The following is a 27,654-nucleotide window of genomic DNA, read 5'->3' as shown; positions in this document are numbered from 1 at the left end:
ACAGCTCATTTACCACATTTACCAAATTGAGCAATATTGAGCTAGACTATGAAGTTTGCCATAAGCATACATAAACTGCATGCCACACCGTAGCAAGACACAACGGCTAAACATTTTCCGCGCTTAAAAGCTTTTTTGTAAAGAAATGATATGTCTTGAGCATTGTATAACAGTCAACGCGAACATAAGCAATATAGCCACTAATAAGTATATTAGCAACACTACATATAAGTATTTGTTGGGCACGGTGTTTGGTAATGAAAGTGATTGTGGTTCTGAGCATTTTTATACTTATTTTTCAGTGATGGTTGAAGCTACAAATAAATGCCACAAAGACATAATTAAATGGTGAACAAATATTTTTTTTTATATTTTGAAATAATTTTGAGATCACAAATTGCAGCGTCAAGTCAACATCAATAGCCGCTATGACAAAATAGAAAAGTAAAACCGAGACAATATTTGTCTTAATTTGCTTTTTCCTTTACGTCGCATATTTAGCTTAAACGACGTAAGTGCCACTGCACATAAAAGTATATGCCTAGTTGTTGTTATTGTTGTTTTTCGTAATGAACAAATCAAGTGCAACAATTGTAATAATATTGATTTGAGTGAAAATGGTCAGAGAGAAAAGCAGTGATTTGGTAAGCGAAGCAGATATGTGTGCCATATATATATATATATATATATTTATACTAACATATAAACATACGCACAGACCTATACATAAACTCAAACATTTTCAACAAAAACACAACACAAATAAACTCGATTACACCTTCAAGCCTCCAACTGCCTGCCTTACACAGCGCCAAACGCGTCCAAGTTTGTGTCTTAAGTCTTTTGTGTGCAAGAGCCAACCAGCCAAGCAGCCAGCCTACTGACGAGTTTGCTGAATTTGGTATTTCTTACACGCCGCAGCTGCGCAAGCGTTTAATGTGCATACTGTTTCAACAATTTTGTATGTGATTTTTGTAAACAAGTTGTCTTTTTTTTTGTTGTTGTTGTTGTTTAAGCAGAGTAGCTGCGTGTTGACGCATATTTTTTGGCGTTGGGAGTAGGTGACGCGTCAACAGCGCAAAAGTTTGCTTGGTGCTGTCGGCAAAATGCAAGAAAAAACGTGGTAAGGAAAAACAAAGAAAAAGCACAAAATGCCCATACTTTAGTTTTTATATTTATAAACATGGCTGTGTGTATTGTGGTAGCGTTTTATTGCTTGCGGGCGCTTGTTGCGCAGCTGCAGCGCCCAGAAATACCTGTTTCACATAAAGGTATGTTTGACGTCTCACTGTTTTACTTTTGTTTGGTGCAGCTTTTTTGGAAATGCGTAAAATTCAGGTTTTTGTTTTGACATGCAGCATAAGGCCGCGTTTTACCAATTTTGTTGGCGTTGAATGCCACACCGCGGGCCATATAAGTGAAGATATATGTTTTTTTATAAAATAATTATTAAAATAATATATCGCTTTAAATTTTTTTTGGTTAAATAGTTAATAACATTAAGTGAAATAAGTATTTAAAATAAAAATAATAATTAAATGACAATAATATATTTTAATAAAATTAAACATTAACATATAAAAAATATTGATTAATTAAAAAAATTAACTTAATTATTTAATAATTAAAAAAATAATAGAAAATAAAAAGAAGTTCAATATAACATTAATAAAAAATTTGAAAAAATTAAATAAATTTTTAGCAATAAAAAAACAAAATTTGAATTTTTTTAAATTAATTTAAAAAATTGGGAAAAAAGTAAAATTAATTAATTATGTAATCATTAAAAAAATAAATGTTTAACATACTTTTATTAAAAAAATAAATTTTGTAAATATTTTTTTTTAATTTTTAATTTTTTAAATATATTATTTAAAATATTTTTTAAAATTTTTAATTTTTTTTTTCATTCAAAAAAAATAAATTTTTTAATATTTTATAAAATTTTAAATATCTTTTGTCATTAAATTATTATAATTCATTATTTTTTTTTAACTTTTAATTTTTTTTTTTAAATAAATTTTGCTAAAGAAATAATTAAAATTTTAAACTCTTTCTTTTTACTTGTTGCAATAATAATAGATTTAGATTTGTTAAAATTATAATATTTATAGTTTTATTATAATATTAACACATCTAAGGAACTAAAAAATATATAATAGAAGTTATAGGAGATATATAGATAATTTTCAAGAGTGAAATATAATTACTTATTATCTCAATACATTTTAAATAAAAAATTGAGTTTTCCTCTAAAAACACAAGTATACACGGTTTTGGATCTGGGCAACCAAAAGTGGTTTCTATGACAATTGATGACACTGAATCCGAATATTCATTTCGTTTTTTAAGATTGACTCTAGTTTTTGAAATAATCAGGAATTTAATTTTTTATGATTTTTGTCTAATAATATTCATTTTATTAACTTAAAAGTAACATATCAGAAATGAAGATTGTTGGAACTTTGCCTTTTGTATTGTTTAGTATCTGTTTCACGTATTAGAGTCCAACAGTTGTCGCTCATCATGCCTTCATCCCAAAATCCTTGGTATCTTCTTTCAATGTTGGCTAGATCTTGGTTTAGCCGCTCTCCTTGTTCGTCGCTCGTATCACCCAAGTTTTCGGGAAAAAAATCGAGATGGGAATGTAGAAAATGGATCTTTAGAGACATTCTAGCTCCAATCTTTCGATAATTTTGCAACATATCGCCAATAATTTCCTTAAAATTAGGCGATTTGTGATTACCAAGAAAGTGGTGAACGATATTTTGAAAAGATGCCCATGCGGCTGCTTCATCGGGCGATAAACATTTTGTAAATTTTTTATCAGCCATTAATTTTCTAATATCAGGTCTGACAAATATTCCTTCTTGGATTTTTGCATATGACAATTTAGGCATATGACAATAAGGCCTAGTTTAATATGAAGAGGTGGCAGGAAAATGTCTTGTGGATTTACAAGTGGTTCAGCGGAGACGTTTTGATGTCCAGGCTTATCAAGCAGTGCCTGTAAGATTGGGAGAATTTTCCTCAATCGGTATTTAATTACTGTTCTAGCAAACTGTGCTTGTAACAGCACAATGGTGCTATCATGCGAGAACTCGGAAACTAGAATCAATCTTAAAAAACTAAATGCATATTCGAATTCAGCATATCAAATATAGTTAAGAATCGTTCTTATCTGCTCAGATCCAAAAGTTGACCTGAATTTGTAAACTTGTGAAATCAGCAAAAATAAAATAAAATAAAATATTTTCACAAAATATAAAAAAATAATATTATAATAATGCTAAAAAGTATATTTATTATATTTTTTAAATACTTTTTTAACTAAATGAGGAAAATCATAAACTCATAAAAAACTCAAAAAATATTTTTTTTTTACTATTACTTTTCATTATTATTTTTTACTTTTAGTTTTAATTATTATTATTTTAAACTAAATATATATTTTAAAATTAAAAAAAAATCTGTTATAAATATTTTATATTATATTTTTTAAATATTTTTTTAACTATATTAATATTTTTTCAATAAAAAAAATTGTTAAAAAATTTTTTTATTGTAAACTACAGCTAAATTTTAAATTAAAAAAAATCTGTTGAAAATATTATTTTTGTATTTAAAACTAAAATTAAATTTTATTTTTTGAACATTAAAACAAATATATTTTTTTGTTTTTATTTTTACTTTTTTAATAAAATTCAGAAAATTAAATATAAAATATTTAACAAATTATAAATCATATTTCTTTTAATTTTTGAAATTTTATTTTCACAGTAACTCAATACTAGTACAAATTACTTCCATTTTTCAATACTCAAATTCACCAATTTTTTTTATTTTTTTAATATTTTCTTTCTTAATTTCTTCGTCACTTTTTCTACTTGATTTTCTCATGACAACTTAGTCTGGTATGCCATTAATTACATAGGCATTGTTTTGCATTTTTTTTCGTTGCGCCGCTTTCATACCGTTATATGTGCATGTAGATTGATTGATATGGCACAAGCGGTTTTAGGTTTGATTGAATTTTAAACGCCGCCGCACGTCAGGCGGCAGCAATTTTCAATTCCGCTCACCACTTATGTGTAGCCGCCATAATGAGGGTGGGGTGCGGTAATTACAAATTAAGAAAAGAAAATAATCCAACTTGTTGTTTGTTTGTGGCATGGGTGAAAGTGCCAGCCACACTACAACACCACTGACCAACATTTACTATATTTATATAATCTGCACTTTTTATTTTATTTAATCAAGGAAAACGCGTTTTCATATTTTAATGACTTGCATTAGTTGTTGAATGGTTGTACAGTTATAGATTTACTACTGTTTTCCTATTTACCATATAAATTATTTCGAATTTGTGTAGGAAGTAGTGAGTGTCCTTGTTATTGAAAAATATAAATATTTCCTCATTTTTCAATAGAAAAATTTTATTATTTGTAAAAACTAAATCAAATTGAATTTTTGATTTTATTTTATAATTTTTTGTTTTAACTACTTTAAGATGTTTTTATGAACAAACTGAGCAAAAATATAAATAATTAATTAATTAAAATTAATAAGAATTTGAGTTTTCTCCAATTTTAAAATTTAAAAAATTTATATTTTTTTATTACTTTTTTTGCTAAAAATATTTATTTTATTATTTAAAATTTTTTTTATGAAAAAAATCATATTTTTCAGAAATAAAAAACTTCTAATAATATTATATCATTGAAAACAATCATTTTATAACTATAATTTTTTATTAAAATATTTTTTTTTTTTTGTAAAAAATAATTAAAAAAAATTTGATATTTCACTGCAGCGTTTATCTTCAATTCAAAAATTAATTTATTTAAAATAAACCAAAATTCTTAAAATTTTTCTGCTCACACCTCCATTGTAAGCTTCAAATTCCAAAAAAAAAATTAAAATCATCTCATTATAGTCTGTACCACAAAAATTGATTCAAATCAACGACTTCCTAAGAAATCCATACATTCTTCTGTATTCAAGTATTGCCTTAAGTACAAAGCATCCAAATAAAATGCTTAATTTTCATGTGCTGCATAAATTTACCGCTTTCTTCAAGCGCAGCCGCATGCGCCAACACACCGTTCTAACTCAACTACCAGCACCACAGCATGCCAACTTAATCTGTATTTTATCTATTTTCACCAATTCGTTCCATTCTGTGCCTAAAGCGCCCCTCCACAGCTTCAAATTAGGTTACTCATAAAAGTTGTTGCATAAAATTAATATTGAAATTATACAAACAGCATCCAAGCAGTCCAACGCTCCGGCAGAACAGCAGCCAAGCAGTCCAGCAGCCCTCGATGCTGTCAAACACTCCGCGCCAACTCTCGTTTCTTAATACCGTAGCACCTGTTGATATGTTGTTGTTGTTATTATTGTTGTTTTTTTCCATTGCGAGTAATCAGTTGATTGTTAGTTGTTGTTGCTTTATTTTGGTTGATTGTTGTTTCTGAGACTAGTATGGACATGGTTAAAATATGTGGCAACATTCCTTCTGGTGGGCAGGCAGACCAAACCAGGTTGACCGATTCTGTTGAACTAGTTCAATAGGTCTGTTTGTGGGTTGTTGCTTGTAAGGTGCTAGTTAAAGTGATTATTTTATTTAAATAAATGTGTTTGTTGTATATAGAAACCACTGTCATTTCATTATTGCTGGAATTCTTTGGATGTAATAGAGGGGTGAGGTGTTTTAGGCGCGTGAAATTATTGATTTTCGTCAAAAAAAATATTAAATTCTGTAAAAACTTCCCAAAAAAAATTAAATTATTACACAAACAATATAAATCATTATAACAACATCAATTATTACAACAACAACATGAATTTTTACAACAACAATTCGAAAACTTCAAAATTTAAGTTTTAACTGCATACGAAGTCCATAGTGTTCACGGCGCAGCAAGAATAAAAAAACGTGGCGTTGATGCTGGACGCACACACACATAGCAATAATCCGCTTTTTAGATATATTTTTTATATATAAATAAGTATATAACCCCACATATATACTCGCCTGCCTGCCTGCTTGTCTCTGCTCACATTACCGGTTTTCCGCTGCCGCCGCGCGCTTATGTATTGACTAGTTCGTAGCGCTAGCCCGACTTGTTGGCTTGACTTTTGTGATTCTGGCTTTCAGTTTGAAAACGCTACTCGCCGTTGCCGCCAGCGCTCGTAAACGGTCGGAGCGCACGCGTATACACTTTGACGACTCAATCGTTTAGTGTTGTTGTGACCGTTAGTTCTTGCATTTTTTGTTGTTTTTAGTTTTTTTGTGTATGTTTTCATTAGACGCTGACGTTTGCGTGTCTCGAGTGTTTCGAAAATTGCAGTGTTAAAGGGTACGAATTATGCTTTTATATAAATTTAAATTTTTTTATTAAAAGTAATAAGCGCGTGCGTTTGTGTGTGTCCGAAAATGAATAAAAAAAAATTAAAATATAATAGAAAATTGTGTCAATGTTACGCAATTCATTTATGATTTTGATAATTTATTTTCCATTTTGTGGTCCATGCTGTGGTTCGGCAGGGCAGATTTACTGCAAATGCGCTTAATAAATCTCGGCTTTGGTGCTTTTCATTTGTTGGCGTGTGCTTGGATGCTGTGCCAAAATACCGTTAACCCAAATTTTATGTGTTAAATGAATGTTGACCTTCAAGGTTTAGAGTAAAAAGTGGTTTAAAGGTCTTAAAAGTGCGCTTGGCGAGTGGAAATATTTTCTTTGAAAATTTGCTGAGAATATGAGAAATTAAGAAAAAATATGAAAAACATATAAAAATTGAAGGATGTATGCAAAAAAAATGAAATAAATTTAAAAAAAATATTTAAAAATGAAATTTGAAAATAAAAAACTCGAACATAAAAAATGAGAGATGCATAAATAAATAAAAATAAAAAATAAATAAATGAATATAAATAAAATAATAAAAAAATCTGAATATTAAATATAAAATATTTGTAAAAAGAGAGGAAAACATAAAAATTTAAACAAAAAATATCAAAATTAAATGTTCAAATAAAAAAAATTGATCATAAATAATTTAAATAAATAAATAAATAAACTAAAATAAAATAATATAAAATAAAATAAAATAAAATAAAATAAAATAAAATAAAATAAAATAAAATAAAATAAAATAAAATAAAATAAAATAAAATAAACAAAAATAAAATAAAAAAATAAAATAAATTAAAATAAAATAAAATAAAATAAAATAAAATAAAATAAAATAAAATAAAATAAAATAAAATAAAATAAAATAAAATAAAATAAAATAAAATAAAATAAAATAAAATAAAATAAATCAAAATAAAATAAAAAAAAAAATAAAATAAAAAAAAATAAAAAAATAAAATAAAATAAAATAAAATAAAATAAAATAAAATGATTGCAAAAATAAATAAATAAATAAAAAATAAAATTAATTAAAAATTAAAATTATAAACACATATTTTTTGTTTATCAGTTCAATAAACACCAATTAAACTTAAGTTAAAATAAAATTAAATTAAGTTAAAATAATTAAAAAAAAATCTGTATAAAAATAAATTAATTCGGAAATACATATTATAAAATAAAGTTGAATATTCTAGAAATAAAATTAAAAATATTTTTTTTTATAAAAGCAATAAAAACATTAAACAAATATTTTTTTTGTTATTTTAGTATTTTTTATAACGCATTCCAATTAATAAAAAAATAAAAAATTATATTGTTATTTAAAGCATTTTTTTTTTAAATATTGCTTTTATAACTCCATCGCTCAGCCAAAATTAAAAAAAATACTAATCGCTTCAAGTTTCTCAAAAAAAAATTATACAACTTTACATTAACGAAAGCTATCAGCCAAAAAAATGACTTATCTCCTTATATACCGAAAGTATAAAATTAAAAAAATATCATTTACCTTGATTACCAAAAACAGATCGAGAAAAACTAGTTTCGCTGCCCAAAAATATCAAGCATAAAAACATGCAAGATAAAGAGATATTATTATAGCGAAAAAATGGAGGAAAAAACATTGGAATTTTCGCAAATGCGGTAAAAGCTGTATTGTCACATGGAGACACAGAAACATACGAGTATATGCACTGTATCAAGACTTTTTATCGCGGCAACCAGCTAGACTCTACACTAGCTACCGCTGCTTTAACATTGCGGTGGATAAGGGTAGCGGAGGCAAGCAAAAGCAAAACTTCTTCTACGAAAGAAGTCCAACCTGCCCAAGTGAAAGTTCAAGCGTTCGAGCGCAGTTGCTGTGCGATGCCGCTGTCACTGTCGCGGCGCACGGCTGCGGCATTTGAATCAAGCAATGATGCCACTTGTTGCTTTTGGCTTTCCGCTGTTTTTTTGGCTTTTGCGTTTGTGGTCAAATGCGGAGTGATAAAAGCGTGAAAAATTAAAGAAAAAATTATAAAATAATAATAAATAACTTAACAAAAAATATATGTATATAAATAAAAAAAAAATAAAATTAAAAAATAAAATTAAAAAATAAATTAAAATAAAATAAAAATTAAAAAAAAAGAAATTAAAAAAAGCACAAAATGATACATATAAAAATGTTTATTAGTTAGGCAGCAGTTTCGTTTAATGACTGGAAAATGTTGCACTTACTCGTTCACACTGCTATCAAACTACAGTCATTAAATGTAGCATAAAATTAGATTGAGTGAAAGATGCTGTCAAAACTTATTTGTAAACAACTCTATGTACTCATACCTTTCCATACATTTAGACGGGTTTGACATTAAAATTGTGTTATCAGAGTAGCATGCTCATAATTGCAATGGTTTATATAGACACAATTTAAGTGAGAAAATATTTTAATTATATTTTCACCTTTCATTTGATCATTATTTATGAAGAGTAAAAAATATGTCAAAATATCGAGCATTAAATTTTTCTCAATTTATCCTTACTTTTTCTTGAGTTTATTCATATTTACAATTTTTAATCTTTTCTTGAGGTAATACATACAAATTTGTAACAAATAGACTGTTTTTAGCAATGACAGTTGACAGGTGACAGCTGTTGTTATTTTTTTCCGATGGTTCCAATGACTATGTCTTTTTAATTCGCTTGGTATTTACTATTTATTCATTATTTTAAAGCAAAATTATAAATTTTTCTATCGATAGTTGATAGTAGGTGAAAATAGCGTTCTTAAATTTGACATTTGTAGATTGAGTGAAAAATCGAGTGAAATATTGTGCAACAACTTTAAAAATTATTTTTAGTTATTATTTAGTTTAAATAATAGCACTTTCCCCTATTGTAATTCCAGTATATGCAAGATTGTCAAAATTGTCATATCTCATTTGCTAACTGACAGCTATTTTGACAGTTTATTATTATATCTTAAATGATTGAACAAGCTAAAGACAGCATTTTGTCATTACGAAATCAGTTTAAAATTCCACAAGCTGCAAGTCGGACTTTATTCTATTTGTCATTGAAATATTTTGTCATTCAATTTGACAAGTCATGATTGTGGAATTATTTTGATATTATCTATCATTAGTCTATAGATTACTCTTTTTTACTAAAGAAATGGGCTTTACGTTTGAATTTAATTAAATTTGTATAAACTTTGAGTATGTCAGAATAATGAATGACAATTTTTATTTAATTTGACAGTTGACAGATAGTTTGACAGTTCATCTTTCGTATATTTGACACAAAATTTTTTTACATGGTAAATTTTAAACTAAATTCAAATTCTTTTAAAAATAGCTTTAAAGCTTAATTATTTATTTTTTATTTTAATTTTCATTTTCTCATTTTATTATTATTTTTTAAATCATTAAAAATTCACCTCAAATCAGCTCCCATTTGAGTCTTTATTGACACAAAGCACGTAGTGAGCTAAGCTAATTAAATAAATTGAAAAAAAAGAACATACGAAGAACATTCTTTTGCCAAGCCATTAGCGCTAATCAATAATCAAACAACCGGTTTTGGCATTCATTTGAATTTCGCGTAGGTGTGGTATTCAGACGCAAGTCAAGAGCATATCAATAACTGTTGGTAATTTAACTGGTTGATTTGCGGATTTTCGGTGGCAATGGATTAGCAGAAAATGCCCACGAGGGCGTGTGTGTGTGTGCGCGTGAAATATGCGCGAATGATTTGGTAGATTATGTGTGCTGTGTTTCATTATTACCATTTTCTTGAAAGCACTACAACGGCTAAAAAATTCAAAAATAGTAATGCCAAAGTAAACAACTGCGCAGAAAATATTATAGAAACACAAAAATAACACAGATTGCTCATGCCAACACCACTTTCAGCTATTTTTAACACAGCTTCACTTATATTATATATATATTTTTACCAACAATGAGCTCATCTTTATAGCAACTACTAAATAATTATGATAGTTGATAGCGAATAAAGCATCTAAGTTGCTTAGCATTATTGATGACTCAATGTTTTGAAGATTTTTTTCGCACTGATAACTGGCTAACTACCCAGTTACATATCATTAAGTGAGCAATACCGGAGTTCCATGCATTTTTGTTCAATGAATAATATTTTTTTCGGTCAAACGCCGCTTTCTTTGAATCAATATTGTTTCTGCGAATAAATACTTGCTTTATTTGCATGCGTGCGACCCGATTTCTTTTTCAATAACTCTGTGGTTTGGTTTTTTTTATATATTTTTGGGTATAAATTCTTATCTTATGCAAATATTTTTGAGTGGTTTATTGGATTGGATTACACATGAATAAAAATAAATATTTTTTTAAATATATTTAATTTAATTTTTATTTTATTTTATTTTATTTTTCTTACATACAATATACTATATATAAGACGACTGATTGATAGTTGTCATATTTTATTATATTTCTTTACATAATTTTTGATGTTTTTTTACCGTCTGCAATTAATCATCTCCATAAAATACATATACTTACATATATTCGCTAGAGTTATATTAAGTTCATTTTCCCGCTTCTTCGTTTTTTTAAGCCGCTTACCATTACAAATCGCTCGCAAATTTGCATGTGAAAGGCGGCTTAAATCAAATGAAGACGCCTCGGTGTTGTCTTCTATTATTTTTTCGTGGGTTTTTTGTGTTGTTGTATTATTGCAACGGCATAGTTAGAGTTAAGCTTGCTTTTGGTGTTGCATAGACATAAATATTTGTTGTTAATAACAAATTATTGTTGGCGTTATATTTACATATATAATGTCTTATATGGAATTAGTTTGTGAAAGAAACTGCATTGACCGACTTTTCGTTTGGGAATTGCATTAAATTGCGCAAAAGTGTTACATAAATGCAAATGAAATGTTTGTAAATACTTTTATTAAGACATGAGATTAGAAAAAGGTGGTAATGTTGTAAGGAAAAAAAATATTTGTGGAAGATATTTACAAAAAAAGGAAAATATATAAAAACTATTACAAATAAATAAAAAAAATTAATAAAAAAAAAATAAAAAATAAAAAATTAATAAAATTAAAAAATTAATTATAGTTAAAAATAAAAAATATAATAATAAAAAATAAAGATATAAAAAAAATTAAAAATTTTAGAAAAAGATAAATAAACTCAAAAATATATAAATTTAAATAGTGAAAAAAATATGAAATTTAAAAAAAATCATATATATTAAAAATAAAAAAATTTAGTAATAAAAAATAAAAAAATAAAAAAAATATAAAATATTTATTAAAAATTAAATAGTGAAAAAAAATAAAATAAAAATAATTATATAATAAAAAATAAAGAAATAAAAAAAAATAAAAATATTAATTAAAAATAAATAAGAAGAAGTTAAATAGTGAAAAAAATAAAATAAAATATTAAAAATAATTATGTAATAAAAAATAAAGAAATAAAAAAAAATAAAAAATATTAATTAAAAATAAATAAGAAAAAGTTAAATAGTAAAAAAATAAAATAAAATAAAAATAATTATGTAATAAAAAATAAAGAAATAAAAAAAATATAAAAAATATTAATTAAAAATAAATAAGAAAAAGTTAAATAGTGAAAAAAATAAAATAAAATATAAAAAATAATTATGTAATAAAAAATAAAAATATTAATTAAAAATAAATAAGAAAAAGTTAAATAGTGAAAAAAATAAAATAAAATATAAAAAATGATTATGTAATAAAAAATAAAGAAATAAAAAAAAAATAAAAATTATTAATAAAAAATAAATAAGAAAAAGTTAAATAGTGAAAAAAATAAAATAAAATATAAAAAATGATTATGTAATAAAAAATAAAGAAATAAAAAAAAATAAAAAATATTAATTAAAAATAAATAAGAAAAAGTTAAATAGTAAAAAAAATAAAATAAAATAAAAATAATTATATAATAAAAAATAAAGAAATAAAAAGAAATATAAAAAAAATTAAATATAAAAAAAGAAAAAAACAAAATATTTAAATAATAAATAAATACGAATAAAATAAAAATAAAAATTATTTAAAAAGAAAATAAATTTAAACAGTATTTATAAAAATATTTCATCATACACTACAATTTACAAATTTCAGAGACTTTTTTAATTTTTTTTAATTATTTCTTTATATTTACATTTTCATTAATACTATTTTTATTTGCTGGACATAAACTTATAATCCTTTTTAATATTTTTATATATTAAACATATTTTCTTTGACCAAAAAACTATAAATAATCTTAAATAAAATTCCAATTTATTACACGCTTAAAATCATACACTTGTAACTCTTATAAATATAACTTAAAATTACATAATCGATAGCATTCAATTAATTACAGCTCGCTTCACTGATTCACATCTTATAAATGCTGATAAATTATTAAATAATGTGTTTGTACTTTTAATCTTTGTCTGCGTATTTCCTCCTACCAAAGCATTGTGCTAAAGCTATTCATTAAGCTGCACCTATAATTCTGCGATTTGAAAGAATAAACAACAACTGCACCTACATGAACACAGGCTTACATAGGTACTTATGCTTGTGTGTATTTATATTTGAACAACATAAGCCATTTGAAGGTCAAATCACTTAGGAGAGTCAGCAAAAGACTACAGCTGCCAACTATTTTTTATTTTTACAAAGTAATGAGCTGAAATAAAGCCAATAAAGTGTACTTTTGTGTGGGTTTGCTGCAGTGCAGAAGTATATACAAGCTAATGTGGTTAAATGAGCTTAGAAATATTAATTTAATAATATGAATTTTCTTCAAGTACGAGAAGAAAATGCTAGGAAGGTACATAATTAATTAAAGTGCTTTCAAAGACTGATTTATGTGTTTAGTATATAATATACACCTGTCTTTGTATATATTCTATATCTGTATATATTCATATGCTATCTAAGTTTATTAATAACACGAGATTTATTGCTTTGTAAAGCTGTGTAAACGCGGAGCTGATAGACGGGTCCTCTATTGTCTGTTTACTTGGAGTAATAGTTGAAAATTCCGAAGCTTATAAATAAATAAATAAATAAAATAAAAATTGGAACAAAATTTATAATGTGATTTATAAATTAAAAAATTATATAGACATTTTTAAGAAAATTGAAAAATGTATGACACATACTAATTCATTAAATTACATTATTAATAATTCATAATTTTATATACCTGATGGCAACCTTATTAAATGTTTTATAAATCAGTGTAAATTTGGAATTTGAATTTGAAAATTCTGAATAGTTTCTTGGTATATCTTTGATCATAAAATAATGATTTTTCTGCATTGAAAAGCTTCGTAGTCAAGCATTTACTCCTTCTAGTAACTGATTCACCTTTTAAAATTGTATCTAAACTCCATCATCATACAATACTACCTGATGGCAACCTAATTAAATGTTTTATAAATCAGAGTAAACATACTCCTGCGGAAAATTTGAAAAATCCCAATAGTTTCTTGATTTGCTCGCAGTTTGGTGACGTCACTTTAGCTAAACTTTTTCACATATTGAAAATAAAAGTCTAATTAAACGGAGTGTATAAGTATTTTTATTTTATTTTATATTCAATTATTAGGTCTGCTTCCCCCATTTTCCAATAGATGTCTCTATCGATTAAATCGATTTTTTTTATATCGCTCGTGGACATTTGTGTCAACATTAACCCAACAAAATATTTGTAGAGATCTGTTTGCATCCCAAACTTATTCTCAACTGAAAATTTCACTTTTTGAACCGAATTTTCGATGTTTGCGAGATTGTCTCTGGGGTTAAGCACTGGTCGATTAAATCGATTAAATCGTTTTATATCGATATATAAAAAAAATCTTGGACATTTGTGTCAACATTAACCCAACAAAATATTTTTTAAATTTACAAAAAAAACGGCGGAAGTAAAGTTGTGGACCTAATGTGATAATGTACTTAAAGGCCTTGATCTCAAAATGACCCAGTCAAAGTTTTTGTGCGACTTTTCTGCGAACTTTGGGACATTTAGAAGCCAATTACTGAACAAGTTGCTGTTATTAAGTGATTGAATTTCAATTACGAACTAAATCTCATACAAAACAACAGACAAAAAATATAACTAGCGTTCTTACTCACAGCGTTAGGTCAGCAATAATCAAAAAGTCACAGCAATAATGCATAAAAAACCGGAAATTAAATAATTTACGACAATTTGCTTTCTGAAATAAAAAAGGCGACCTAGTTAAATAAAAAACTAAATGCATTTAAAAAATATATATTTATATAAATATATGCCGTATATGTCTTAAGTAGTAGTAAATAAATATATTTATTGCTACAAAACGTTATGGTGTCACGCACCGTTTGCTTGTTGCAAGTGGATATCGAGCTGCAAGGTTATGCGTTGGCTGTATTTATATAGTGAGTACTGCAACAACAATGCCAACAGCATCAGCTGACAGTTGCCATTTCAAGTATTTGTTCGTTGATATCAGGCAGTGAGATGTCTGTTGAATGTCTGGTCAGTGACGCGTTCGTTGCTGAAGTCTTTTGTTCCTGCTCGAACGAAGGTCAGGCGACGAACTTCATGGCAGGTTTTTTGGAAGGGTGGCGTATAAAATAAAAAATAAAATAAAATAAAATAAAAAATAAATTAAATTAAATTAAATTAAATTAAATTAAATTAAATTAAAATAAATTAAATTAAATTAAATTAAATTAAATTAAATTAAATTAAATTAAATTAAATTAAATTAAATTAAATTAAATTAAATTAAATTAAATTAAATTAAAATAAAATAAAATAAAATAAAATAAAAAAATAAAATTAAATTAAATAAAATAAAATAAAATAAAATAAAAATAAAATAAAATAAAATAAAATAAAATAAAATAAAATAAAATAAAATAAAATAAAATAAAATAAAATAAAATAAAATAAAATAAAATAAAATAAAATAAAATAAAATAAAATAAAATAAAATAAAATAAAATAAAATAAAATAAAATAAAATAAAATAAAATAAAGTAAAATAAAATAAAATGAAATAAAAAAACAAAATAAAATAAAATAAAATAAAATAAAATAAAATAAAATAAAATAAAATAAAATAAAATAAAATAAAATAAAATAAAATAAAATAAAAAATTAAATGAAATAAAAAATAAAATAAAATAAAATAAAATTAAAATTAAATAAATATCAAATATCTACCTCAGATTTTATTTAATTAAAAAAGAAATATATATTTATACATACATATATACCAACATAGAAATGTGGAATTGAATGCTTTAATAACGGCACAGTTGCTGTGTAATTGAAACTTTTCATTTGGCATTAAATACACGCTTGCATTTTGAGCACTTGTTAAAACCGTATTTAGCTAATTAACCGTAAGCGCACTGCCAACACCAACAACACTACCGCAATGCAACCATCGAAGTTGGGGAAACTCAGCGCCCGGTCTATGGTGCCAGGCGTTAGACGGCAGTCGTCACAGTGTATAGACATTTTTCGACTTGCCAGCAATCATTGCAGTTTTGAATTTAATTCAATTGGCAGACTAGTGCACAAGACTTTCTAAAGCTACTCACTTCGTTACATATAATATAAATATACATTTATATCTATGTGTGTGTATTATGGCGTGTTGCTGAGTGTAGTAATGAGGCATTTAAAAGTGCATAAATTCGTAGGTGTTGCAGTGGAAGTGAAATTCTGCTCATGTACACAGTGTTGTTGTTTTTCCGCTAACTGTTATTTTATTTGCATTTCATTTGCGTTGGGAGCTAACGCGCGTCTTAGTGTTTTTATATTTCGCTGTGTTGCGATAGTTTGCACGTGCTCGGACGCGTTTGAGGGGACAGCGCTTTACTTTAGATATTTTTTGTACAGTTTATTGTGTTGTTGGTCGCTATGTGTGTGTGACATTTGAGATGTGTGAACTAGCGGGAATTTTTGCTCAGCTTTGTGTTTGTACGTGTGTATTCAAAGTCACAACTACTGTTTGTTGTTGTTTTATAATTTTTAATATTTTTTTTCATTAAAATGTCATGTTTTTTTTACTAAAATTGTATTTAATTATTCTATATTTAATTTTTTTAAACAATTAAATTAAATTATTTTTTTCTCTTTTTTCATTCCAGCTTCATCTTTAAAGTAATCATCTTTAAAAAAGTGTTTAATATATAATTTTTTATATACAAAAAGTAAGAAATATATAAACTGGCTGCAAATAGCGTTTGTAAGACGTGGTGAAGTGGTTTAAAACGTTCCCAAAATGAGCGGTTCTACGGCGGCCAGTTTAAGTTGGCTGTCCGCTATTTATTTTCTGGTTTTAATAGCCACAACGACAACAAATGCAGCAATCGAAGAGGGTTTCTCGTGTCCAAATGGTGAGTACAGTTGAATTTTTTATGATGCAATATTTTTTATACTTTGCTGAAGACTTGTGATAAAAAAAAATAATTTTATGGTTATAAATAGCTTTAATAGAGATGTGACAAGTGAAGTGAGATATCTAGTTCTTTCTTATATAATTAATTTTTTCTAAAAATGTTGAGCAATATCTCTATTATCATTTTTAATATTTTAGGATACTTTTTTAAATTTCGGTACTAGATTACATTAAAATATCGGGATTGACATTTTTCTGATATGCAAATACACTAAATTTTTAGAAACTAATCATTTTTGATTTTTCAAAAAAATATATAAAATTAAAAAAAAAAAATAAAGAATTTCAAACGGTATTACATATATAAAAAATTCGGGATTCGGGATGAATGTTTTTAATAATACCAATTTCAGTTAATATTTATGAAATTTGCTATTTTTAATATTTCAAAAATTTTTATAAATTTCGGTACTAAATTACATTAAAATATCGGGATTGACATTTTTCTGATATGCAAATACACTAGATTTTTAGAAACTAATCATTTTTGATTTTTCAAAAAAATATAACATTAAAAAAAAAATAAAAAAATTAAAACTGAAACGGTATTATATCAAAAATTCGGGATTCGGGATGAATGTTTTTAATAATACCAATTTCAGTTAATATTTATGAAATTTGCAATTTTTTATATTTTAAAATTTTTTATAAAATTTCGGGACTTGAACGGGACCACATTAAAAATATCGGAACCAATACTTCTTTGGAATATTATATTTTATTGACTGCAATAACAACAATTTCATCTGAATTTTATGAAATTTTTCTTTTCGAAATTGTAAAAAAATTTTATGAAATTTAAATTAATAAAAATGATTTAAAATTTCGGGACTGAAACGGGATTGCAAAAAAATTCCAGATTTGTGTTTTTGTTTTGCATTCTAGAATTTTATGAAATTTGTCATTTTTAATATTGTAAAATTTTTTATACAATTTCGGGACGGAAACGGGATTGCAAAAAAAAATCCGAGATTTGTGTTTTTATTTTGCATTCTAGACACTATGGGTTACAATAATTAAAATTAAACTTAAATTTTATCAAATTTTACAAAAATTTAGGGACTAAAACGGGATCATATTAAAAAATCGGGATTGATATTATTTTTAATTATAGACATTATTTGCAGCTATGATGCCAATTTTAGGTTAATTGTAATTATTTACTCTTATATTTTCGGGACCGAAACCGGGATCACGATACTAGTTAATGTATAATATTTTAAATTTCTTAAAGAAAATTAAAAATTGTCGCATTTTTGTACAAGTAGAAAGAAACTATCCGAGATGAGCTTAATTTCAGTTATATGATTTTTCAAAGAACATTACTCGTACGCCCCGTCATACCCCCGAATTAAATATGCTTCACATAAAAGCATGTAATAAGCACATTCAGACACATACATACATACAAATTAGACGCAATAGTTACATCCATGGCCTGCAGTTATATCACTAATCAACTGTTTTCTCACCTTCCAACATGCATAACTGCGACACTTGACGGACACTTGACGGACATTTGACGCAATCTAATGCATCATATAACAAATATGGCTGATAGTTAGAAGTCTTGAATGAGTTCTCATTCAATAAAGTGGCTTTTATATAATGATGACTACTGCTTTCTTGAGTAAAACTACTTACGTTTTATTTAGTTGTGCTGTCAAACAGCCCAACCTGTATTACTCAGTATTGATGTGTGTGATTGCATGAGTGATGGCCAGTCAAAATAAGGCAAAGTGACTATAATATATATAGAAAAAAAACTTTATTAGCTGATTATGAAGTTAACAGCTGCACAAAGTATTTAGAAGTGCATAAAGTTGTGGTTAAAAGTCGCTATGTATGTAAGTGTAAATGTTATGACTGCTTGATGCACATAGAATGCACCAGTTATATTAGGCCATCGGCAATTCTTTCACACAAACATTTACACATACACAAGACATTGGTTTAACAGTTATACACATACATATGTATATAAGCATTTTTCCCGCTGCAAATGTAAATGCCAGCTTACTGTTGCATGCAAGTCATGCGAGTTACACGCCGGCGGCAGCTGAAACACTTGTTCGATTGCCAACACCCAACAAACAACAACCAAAACCACCACAATTGCCACTAGCACTAACCGCAACAACAACAACAACTGTATTACCACTTGTTGCTAGCGGCGGCGCGTATAGATAACGAGTGTATGCGTGTTTATCATGAGCGTGTAGTAGCGCTGTGGCATAAAGCGGGTTTTAGCGGTGCCTCAACATCGATCAAGCGTCACAACAACAACAACAACTTATACTTTTTCATATGTGTTTCTGTGTGCTTGTAGCGGTTAGACACGGTTATAGCAATGTAGTCAGCAATGAGAACAGTAAAGCCAACAATAGCAAACTAGAATTTTTAACGGTATTTCTTTAAACACGTTAAATACCATATACACGTATGTATATGGAGTGTATGGAGAAAGAGCAACAACAACAACAAGTGCAAATGAAGTAGTGGTAAATAAGTAGACAGGCAGTAACTATAAATAACAAGAATTTTAAATAAGGTGAATTGTAAGAATACCAGTACGACTGGCATATGACAGAGTTGTAACAGAGTAAGTGTAGGTATGTATGTACATATATACAGTTTTCTATTGTGTATGTTATTCTTTCGCTGGCTATTTTTATGTGAAATATCTGGTTCTAGTCAATATTAATTTTTTTATTCTACATCCATGCCTTTTTGGCCCAAATGTGGACTAGTTACATTCGGACCACTTGTGCAAAAGTCGAATTTTAGTAGTTTGCGTATATTTAATGCATAAATAAGCTGAAGAAAATGACGTTTTGCATATAGATCAGATCAGATATCATAAAGAAAGCTCGAAAGATTTCTACAATGTGTACTTTCAACTAAAATTGACAGTATTGTTGTTGTTGTAATGAACAAATATATATTTGAACATATAATTTTGTTTATAATTTTCGAAAATGTCGCAAAAGTGTCATCATATACTCCAATCAAGTTAAGTAGCGCAACTGGGCTCAAATTAGCAAGAATTTTGTAAGAAGCTTAAGTCGTTTAGGTTTATTTTACTAATTTTTATTATGAAATCACTATCAGAATGTTCATAAAAAATATATTTAAACAATTTTTTCCAACAAAATCGATAATTTCGTTTCACTAGTTCAAAAGTAGTTAAATGTGTAACTAGTCTTATGGTAATGATTTTTGTAACTAGTTGTGAATTATGAAAAAATTGAGAAAACGAGCAAAGAACACTAAAACATATGAATTAGAGGAAAAAAAATTAAATAAATAATTTATTTAATGAAAAATAATATTTAAATCGAAATTAGCCCAAAACTAGTTCAAAAGTAGTTAAATGTGTAACTAGTCTTATGGTAATGATTTTTGTAACTAACTGTGAATTAAGAAAAAATTGAGAAAACGAGCAAAGCACACTAAAACATATGAATTAGAGGAAAAAAATGATTAAATAAATAATTTATTTAATGAAATATGATATTTAAATCGAAAAGGGTTAAATTAGTTATTTTTAACTAAATTTTGGAATTTAATATTCGTTTATCTATAACTAGCTATTCATATGTATTTGTAAATATATACACATTTAAATATAATACACCAACTTCTACTTCAATTGTGGCAACAACAGCTATGGCCGCGTCACACCAATAAAGCTGCCTACAACAGCTGCCGCTAGCGCCATTGCCGTAATATTTTTGCAAACCAACTTGTATATATACATAAACACATAATAATGCAAATAAATACAGCCATGCATGCTTGACTGCATAATTTTCTTAGACACTTCGTGTTGCTAAAAGAAGATGTTGCCACACCAACAATTGCTGGTTTGCTTGTTGAAGTTGCACGCAGGCGCTTCTGCCTACTTCACCGCAGTTGCATGTAGGTGCAGCAGTAATAACAACAACAATATTTTTGACTGTTATTTCATTTACTGTAGTTGTAAGTGTTGTTGTTGTGCCACTAATTTATTACACAGTTGACGATAGTTTTCAACTGATAACACTGATTTGTTGTTGATAGCATTGCTGGCTGCTACCAACCGAGTAATAAAGTGAAGTGAAGACCGCTTCCTTTGTTAGCAGAATGTGGGTCAAATCGTGTTAGTTTGCTTGGTGCAACGGTTGAAGTTTTGTTGTGGCAAGTGTGTTAAAGCTATAAGCACAGTAATAATGAATTCTTTTGTAGCAGCATTCTTTTAGTATACTTGCAAACAACAACAATAATATGTACATACATATATGTGTCTGTGTGTCTAAAAGTATACCCACTCATAGTAAATGCATTTTGCTGTAGAACCAGTCAGTCGTATCGATTAATATTGATGAGCGGCTGGCATGTGTTAAGAAAGAAAGAAAGTATGTAGTGTGGCGCGTAGTTAAGTTTTACTTAATTACCGTTAGTTAAAACTGGTATTTACTGGTTAGAAGTGTTAGTTATAAAAGTAACAAAAATTAATGAAGTAGCTTATTATTTATTACATGTAGATCTATAAAGTATGTCTTATAAAAGAAAGCTACGCTTTAGGCGCAAAATTTCTTTCGATGTTTGTCTACAATTCTCAAACAGTTTATTAATTACAACTTTTTATTACTTCTTAATAGAAACTTTAAATATTTTTATGAAAAGATATAGTTTTATAGTTGTAAATATAGCAAGCGCTTCAATTTTAATAAAAAAAGAGTTGCCATATGTTGAGAAATATTTTTTTATTAGAATAATATAATATTCGGATTTTAAATCGTCTGTTATTATCAAAAATATTAAGTTGTATAGAAAATAATTAGTAAACAAATTTTTGAACAAAAATGATTTAAAAATTATTTTCTTTTCGCAAATAACAAATTTTTAAGCTTTATTAAAATAAAAACTAGACAATATTAAAAAAGAATATACTATTCAGCATAATAAAAATATTTCAAATTAGCTTAAACGTTAAAATGGTTGCCATTTGTTGCTTAAAAAATATTTTATATAATAAAAATATGCAAAATTTAGTCGGAAAATAATTTTAAATAATATGCGACTGATTGCAATAAATTTTACTTTGGACCAGGGTTGCCAACTAATTTATAAAAATAAAATAAGAATAATTTAAAAAAATGTATGCAGTCACTTAATTGATAAAATACTTTAAAAATCTATAATTTGTATTGCCTATAGGGTTGCCAGTTTTATGATTTTATTAAAAAAATATTAGGCTTGATTACAAATTTTTTATGAAATTCGTTAAGTAAAATATATCATATAAGTGAATAAAAATATTACTATGCTTATCAAAAAAATTATTGATACTTTTACTTATCATACCAGGGTTGCCAACTAATTTTAATATGATTAAATTTAAAAATTGCTCAAGATGACGCAGTCACTTAATTGATCCGATTTGCAGATTCCTAAAATGACTTAAAAATGTTTAATTTACATTACCTATAGGGTTGCTAATTATGACTTAAGGCAGTAGTCTGCTTTAGAAGCCGAAAAAAGCGTTTTTTTAGCAATTTTTTTTTGAAAAGGAAGGAAATGATTGCGGTAAACGGAATTTTAAGACGATAGTGTACTATATTTAAGGCTTAAAAAACAATATTTATTATTAAAAAATATTTAAATTTTTTCAAAGTTGTAAGTATTTTTCTGGAGCGCCTGGAGTCTGCACTTGTAAATCGGTGCCGGTAATGGAGGTCGTGCGATGCATCTGAAACAGTCGAACCATTTTTTTTTTAATTTTTATAAGTTTCTTTCTTTATGAGGTACACAAATACCGAAGAAGTTATAAAATTCCAAACTTTTACGAAGTTTGAAAAAAAAAAATCACTATTTTAAGAAAAAAAATTGACTTTAAGTTGCGAAACAAGTTATTTAAATAATACTTTTGTCCAACTTCAACTACTTTTGTCTAGTTCAAATAGAAGGTAATTTAATACTGAAGCTAGATCACTTTGGTTTTTTTTGATCGGACATATATTATTTTTGCTATCGCCGGCACCGTTTTCTAACACTTGTGAAAATGAAAACTCGAGAAAACGCGCTTTAAAGGTCTGCCTGAGCACCTGCTCGACGCTCGGCCACTAAAACTGCTCTAGCTTCGAAAATATGTCGAATTGGTCTCTGGAATTTTAAAGACATATTCTTGGATAGTTTTGGAAGAGATTTAAAACAAAACAGAAAAATCGATTTTTTAAGCCTGTAAAGCAGACTACTGCCTTAAAAATTTTCAATTTACATTACCTATAGGGTTGCCAATTATGTTTATAAGAAAAAATATTTAGCTTGCATATAAAATTTCTATTTTAACTGAAAAAATATGATTTAATTTATTGGAAAAAATATTGCTTATATTTTTAATCATACCAGGGTTGCTAAATTTAATTTTATTTAAAAAAAATTTAGGAAATATTTCCATTTGTGATTTTAGACATATTTATTTACTCAGCTGAATTTTTAAAATTTCTTTTGCTACCTCAACCACTCGACATTTCTCTTTGTCACATTTACATATAATACCTGTGCTTACATACATATGTACCTAAGCTCATATTTTGGCTCGCTCTCTACCATCGAACGTGACCACTTTAACACTTTTTCACTTTTCCATATTTCACGCATAAACAGTTCATTCAACTGCATATCTCTTTTCACAGCTTTTTTCAAATTGCCGAAGTGATGAGTTCACTTAAACGGTCGCTTTAGTTGGCCGGCGTGTCGTAGAAAACTTCCAAAACTCACACGAAACTTATTCAAGCAGAAAAGCACGTACATACACATACAGATACATATTTCCGCAATACCTTACAAAACAGTGTTGTCGACAAATAAATTAACAACAACAACAGCAACTACTATTATTGTGGCAGCCGCCTATGCAAAAACCATATTAAATTGAAAAAAAATAGCAACTAAATTTTTATAAATTATCGCATGCCTGCCTAAGCACTCAAAACAAAATGCGCCATTAGTCTTTGGCAAAATTGTAGGTAAATATATATAAAGTGTGTGTACGTAAGCTTGTGCAAGTAGCTTGTGTACTTGCTTGTAAATTTGCGTGTTTGTTCTTCAACTTGTTTCTGCGCTGCGGTTTGGCCACAATCAAACTTAGTCGGTGCTTACTTGCAAGTAGATAGTGCGGCAAGTCTTACGTCGCTTGTGCGTTTCAAGACACATTGCAACAACAGTAAAGAACTATGTACTTGTATGTACATATGTACTTATATAAAACTAGCAAATACTTAGTATAACCATATTGGCAAATAGTTGTAGTTTTTGTTGCCCGCATATGGCTTGGTATGTGTGACCCAGAAATTTTTTCCATTCATTCTTGCGCGCATATTTGTACCATTTGCATGCAAATGTCTCTATGTACATAGTAGGTATGTGTCTCAAACCAATTATGTAGATGAAAACTATTTGTGAGTTTCCTGTTTTTGTAGTTGACGTCAGCTGCAACAAAACACAGTCATCTTGTCGAGTAATCGTAAAAAAAAATAAATAAAATAAAATAAAATAAAATAAAATAAAACAAAATAAATAATAATAAAATAAAATAAAAAAAAAATAAAATAAAATAAAATAAAATAAAATAAAAATAAAATAAAATAAAATAAAATAAAATAAAATAAAATAAAATAAAATAAAATATAATAAAATAAAATAAAATAAAATAAAATAAAATAAAATAAAATAAAATAAATAATAATAAAATAAAATAAAATAAAATAAAATAAAATAAAATAAAATAATAAAATAAAATAAAATAAAATAAAATAAAATAAAATAAAAAAAAAAAAAATAAAATAAAATAAAATAAAATAAAATAAAATAAAATAAAATAAAATAAAATAAAATAAAATAAAATAAAATAAAATAAAATAAAATAAAATAAAATAAAATAAAATAAAATAAAATAAAATAAAATAAAATAAAATAAAATAAAATAATAAAATAAAATAAAATAAAATAAAATAAAATAAAAAATAAAATAAAATAAAATAAAATAAAATAAAATAATATACAAAAAAATTAGATAAAATAAAGTAAAATAAAATAAAATAAAATAAAATAAAATAAAATGAAATAAAATAAAATAAAATAAAATAAAATAAAATAAAATAAAATTTTTTTTTTTTTTTTTTCGCGGGAGAGGGGGTGGAAAATGCCTACCGCATCATCATAGCTGTCGTCGCAGCAATGGTATGTGCCACTTGCAGGTCACTAAAAACCCCCCCTCTAGGGAACCGTCGCCCACCCTGGAACCGCTTTCGCATTACTTCAGGGTGGCGTTCCATTTTTCTCATAGAGAGATTTACATCTGCACACCTGCGTCCAGGTCCCGCTTTTTGTTACGTAGCAAGTCAGCTACGTATTTCTGGATAATATTCCAGTTCTCTTTGCTCTCCAACATGGCGCTGATTACATTATCCGCGTTTATTGGTCCAACCAGGTCTTCTACGGCGGTGCGTTCTCGTTGCCAATGCACGCATTTAAAAAATGTGTGTTCGGCATCATCTTCTGTTGCGTCGTTGTATAGGCAGGACGGCTCTTCGACTTTTCCCATTCTGTGCAGGTATTTTTTGAAGTATCCGTGACCGGATAGGAGCTGTGTGGTGTAGTAGTCGACTTCTCCAAATTTACGGCTTGTCCATAAGCTCAAATCCCTTATAAGTCTGGCCGTCCATTTGCCGCGGCTTTCGTTTTCCCATCTTCGTTGCCATGCTGATACCGTATCTTTCTTTATTTGTTCGATCGCACTCTTATTGTTTTGACCTGCTTTCTTTATTTCCCACAGCTTTTTTCTTTCATATGCTAGGAGGTCTATTGGGGCATTTCCGCTTATAGCTAATATTGCATCACCTGGCACTGTCCGGTAAGCTGATGCGACTCTGAGGGCTGCGGTGCGATGCACTCTGGCCAGAGCTTTGCGCCGATTTTCTCGTTTTAATACATCAGCCCAAATTTCTGCACCGTATAATAAGACGCTGATAGTAGTCGACATTAGGAGCTTTCTCTTTTCTTGGGTGGGCCCTCCTATGTTGGCCATTAGCCTGCTGAGTTGGGATGTAATTTTCGCTGCCTTCCCTGCGGCGTGCTGGATTTGTGCCCAGAAAGTTAATCTGGGGTCCAGTCTTACGCCTAGGTAGTTCACCGTTTTTTGTGTCCTTAGAGTGTCCTTAGTCGTTTGCATACTAACTTCCAGTGGGATATGCTTATTTGTTAGCAGTAATAGCTCTGTTTTTTCTGTTGCCAGTTGGAGGTTATGTGAGTCAAGCCATGCTTGCGTCCGTATCATGACCTGATTTAGCTTTCTTCGGGCATCTTCTGTATCTCGGGCTGTAATTACTGCTGCGATGTCATCTGCGTAGCCAATTAAATACGATTCGTCTGGCATTTCAAGTTTTAGTATGTCGTCATAACTAATGTTCCACAGATCTGGGCCTAGAATGGATCCCTGTGCTGCTCCTGACGTGACCTCTATTTGTCTTGATCCCTCTTTTGTCTGATATGCCAATTTCCTATTACTGAGATAGCTCCGCACCACCACATTGAGGTAATCAGGGATACTAAAACCTTTTTCTAGTGCGTCGATAATATCCACCCATCTCGCGCTGTTGAAGGCGTTTCGGACGTCTAAGGTCGCCAGCAAGACTATTCTTTTGTATTTATGGCATCTGCGCTGTGCGGCTTCTACACTTTCCATAACGCTTTTGATAGCTCCTAAAGTTGATCTACCGGGTCTAAAACCGTGCTGTCTAGGGGAGAGTCCACCAGCTTCCCTGATAGCCGCTTGAAGCCTAGGTTTGAGTAGCCTTTCATAGAGCTTTCCCGCTGTGTCGAGCATGCATAGTGGACGGTATGCTGATGGCTGGCTGGGATCTCCTTTTCCTTTACTGATTAGGACAAGCCGTTGTTTCTTCCAGACGTCAGGGAATTTTCCAGCTTCGAGGCACGCGTTGTACATGTTCAGGAGTACTGCCGGTCGTTCCGTGGCGATTATTTTAAGTATTTCTGCTGGAATTCCATCTGGGCCAGGTGATTTGTTAGTCTTGAGCTTTCCGGCGGCTATTTTCAGCTCTTCATGGGTAAACTTGGGAATTTCCGAAAGGCTAATGGCCTGTTCTGGTTCATTGGGCCTTTTTTCGTGTGTAGGGAAGAGTACCTTTACAATATGGTCCATTTTGGCAGCGTTTAAGTCAGGTGGCTTTGCTCGAGCTCCGATTTTCTTCATTACTATTTTGTATCCAAGTCCCCACGGGTTTTTGTTAATGTCCTCACGTTTTTGTTAATGTCCTCACGTAGTTCCTCCCATTTTTTCTTTTTGCTTGCTTCGATAGCATTCTTAAGCTCCTTTTTTGCAGCTTGATATTGTTCGGCTTCTTCGGATGCGGCTCCTCTGCGCCTGGATCTCGTGTAAGTTCTACGAAGGCGCAGACATGTGCGTCTAAGTGTAGCGATATTTTCAGTCCACCAGTAAACTGCTGCTTTATGTTTGCTGTGTGCAGCTTTGGGCATCGATTTGCGACAGGCACGTGTAACATTTTCCATTGTGTGCTCGACAATTTTTCTTATATTTTTGGGAGAGCTGCTTGGTGCGTTCTGTTCGTCCAGTTCGGAGATGAATTTCGAAAGGTTTAATTTAGAAATGTTCCATTTTCGGGTGCCCAAGGTTTTTCTATTCCGGTTAGGGTTAGTTCCGATATTTATCGTAAAGGAGATGTACTGGTGATCACTGCCTGTGTAAT

The 27,654-nt window shown here is 28.2% G+C and overlaps 1 protein-coding gene across 3 annotated transcripts in view; it reads left to right on the top strand.

The window, feature by feature from the left end:
• Positions 1 to 27,654, top strand: part of LOC105219311 (sushi, von Willebrand factor type A, EGF and pentraxin domain-containing protein 1) — an 85,293-nt gene that overhangs the window by 12,293 nt on the left and 45,346 nt on the right. For 2 of the 3 annotated variants that reach the window (XM_054227585.1, XM_054227583.1), the window contains exons 1-2: positions 6,157 to 6,362; positions 16,572 to 16,820. In XM_054227585.1, coding sequence (XP_054083560.1) covers positions 16,706 to 16,820 — 115 coding nt within the window. In that variant the 5' untranslated portion in view covers positions 6,157 to 6,362; positions 16,572 to 16,705. Of the gene's footprint in view, positions 1 to 6,156; positions 6,363 to 16,571; positions 16,821 to 27,654 lie in introns of those variants that run through there. The other variant, XM_054227584.1, reaches the window with a different exon arrangement.

This window comes from Zeugodacus cucurbitae, chromosome 3 (assembly GCF_028554725.1).
Source record: "Zeugodacus cucurbitae isolate PBARC_wt_2022May chromosome 3, idZeuCucr1.2, whole genome shotgun sequence".
Lineage (NCBI taxonomy): Eukaryota > Metazoa > Arthropoda > Insecta > Diptera > Tephritidae > Zeugodacus > Zeugodacus cucurbitae.
This window is presented reverse-complemented; position numbering and strand designations above follow the sequence as displayed.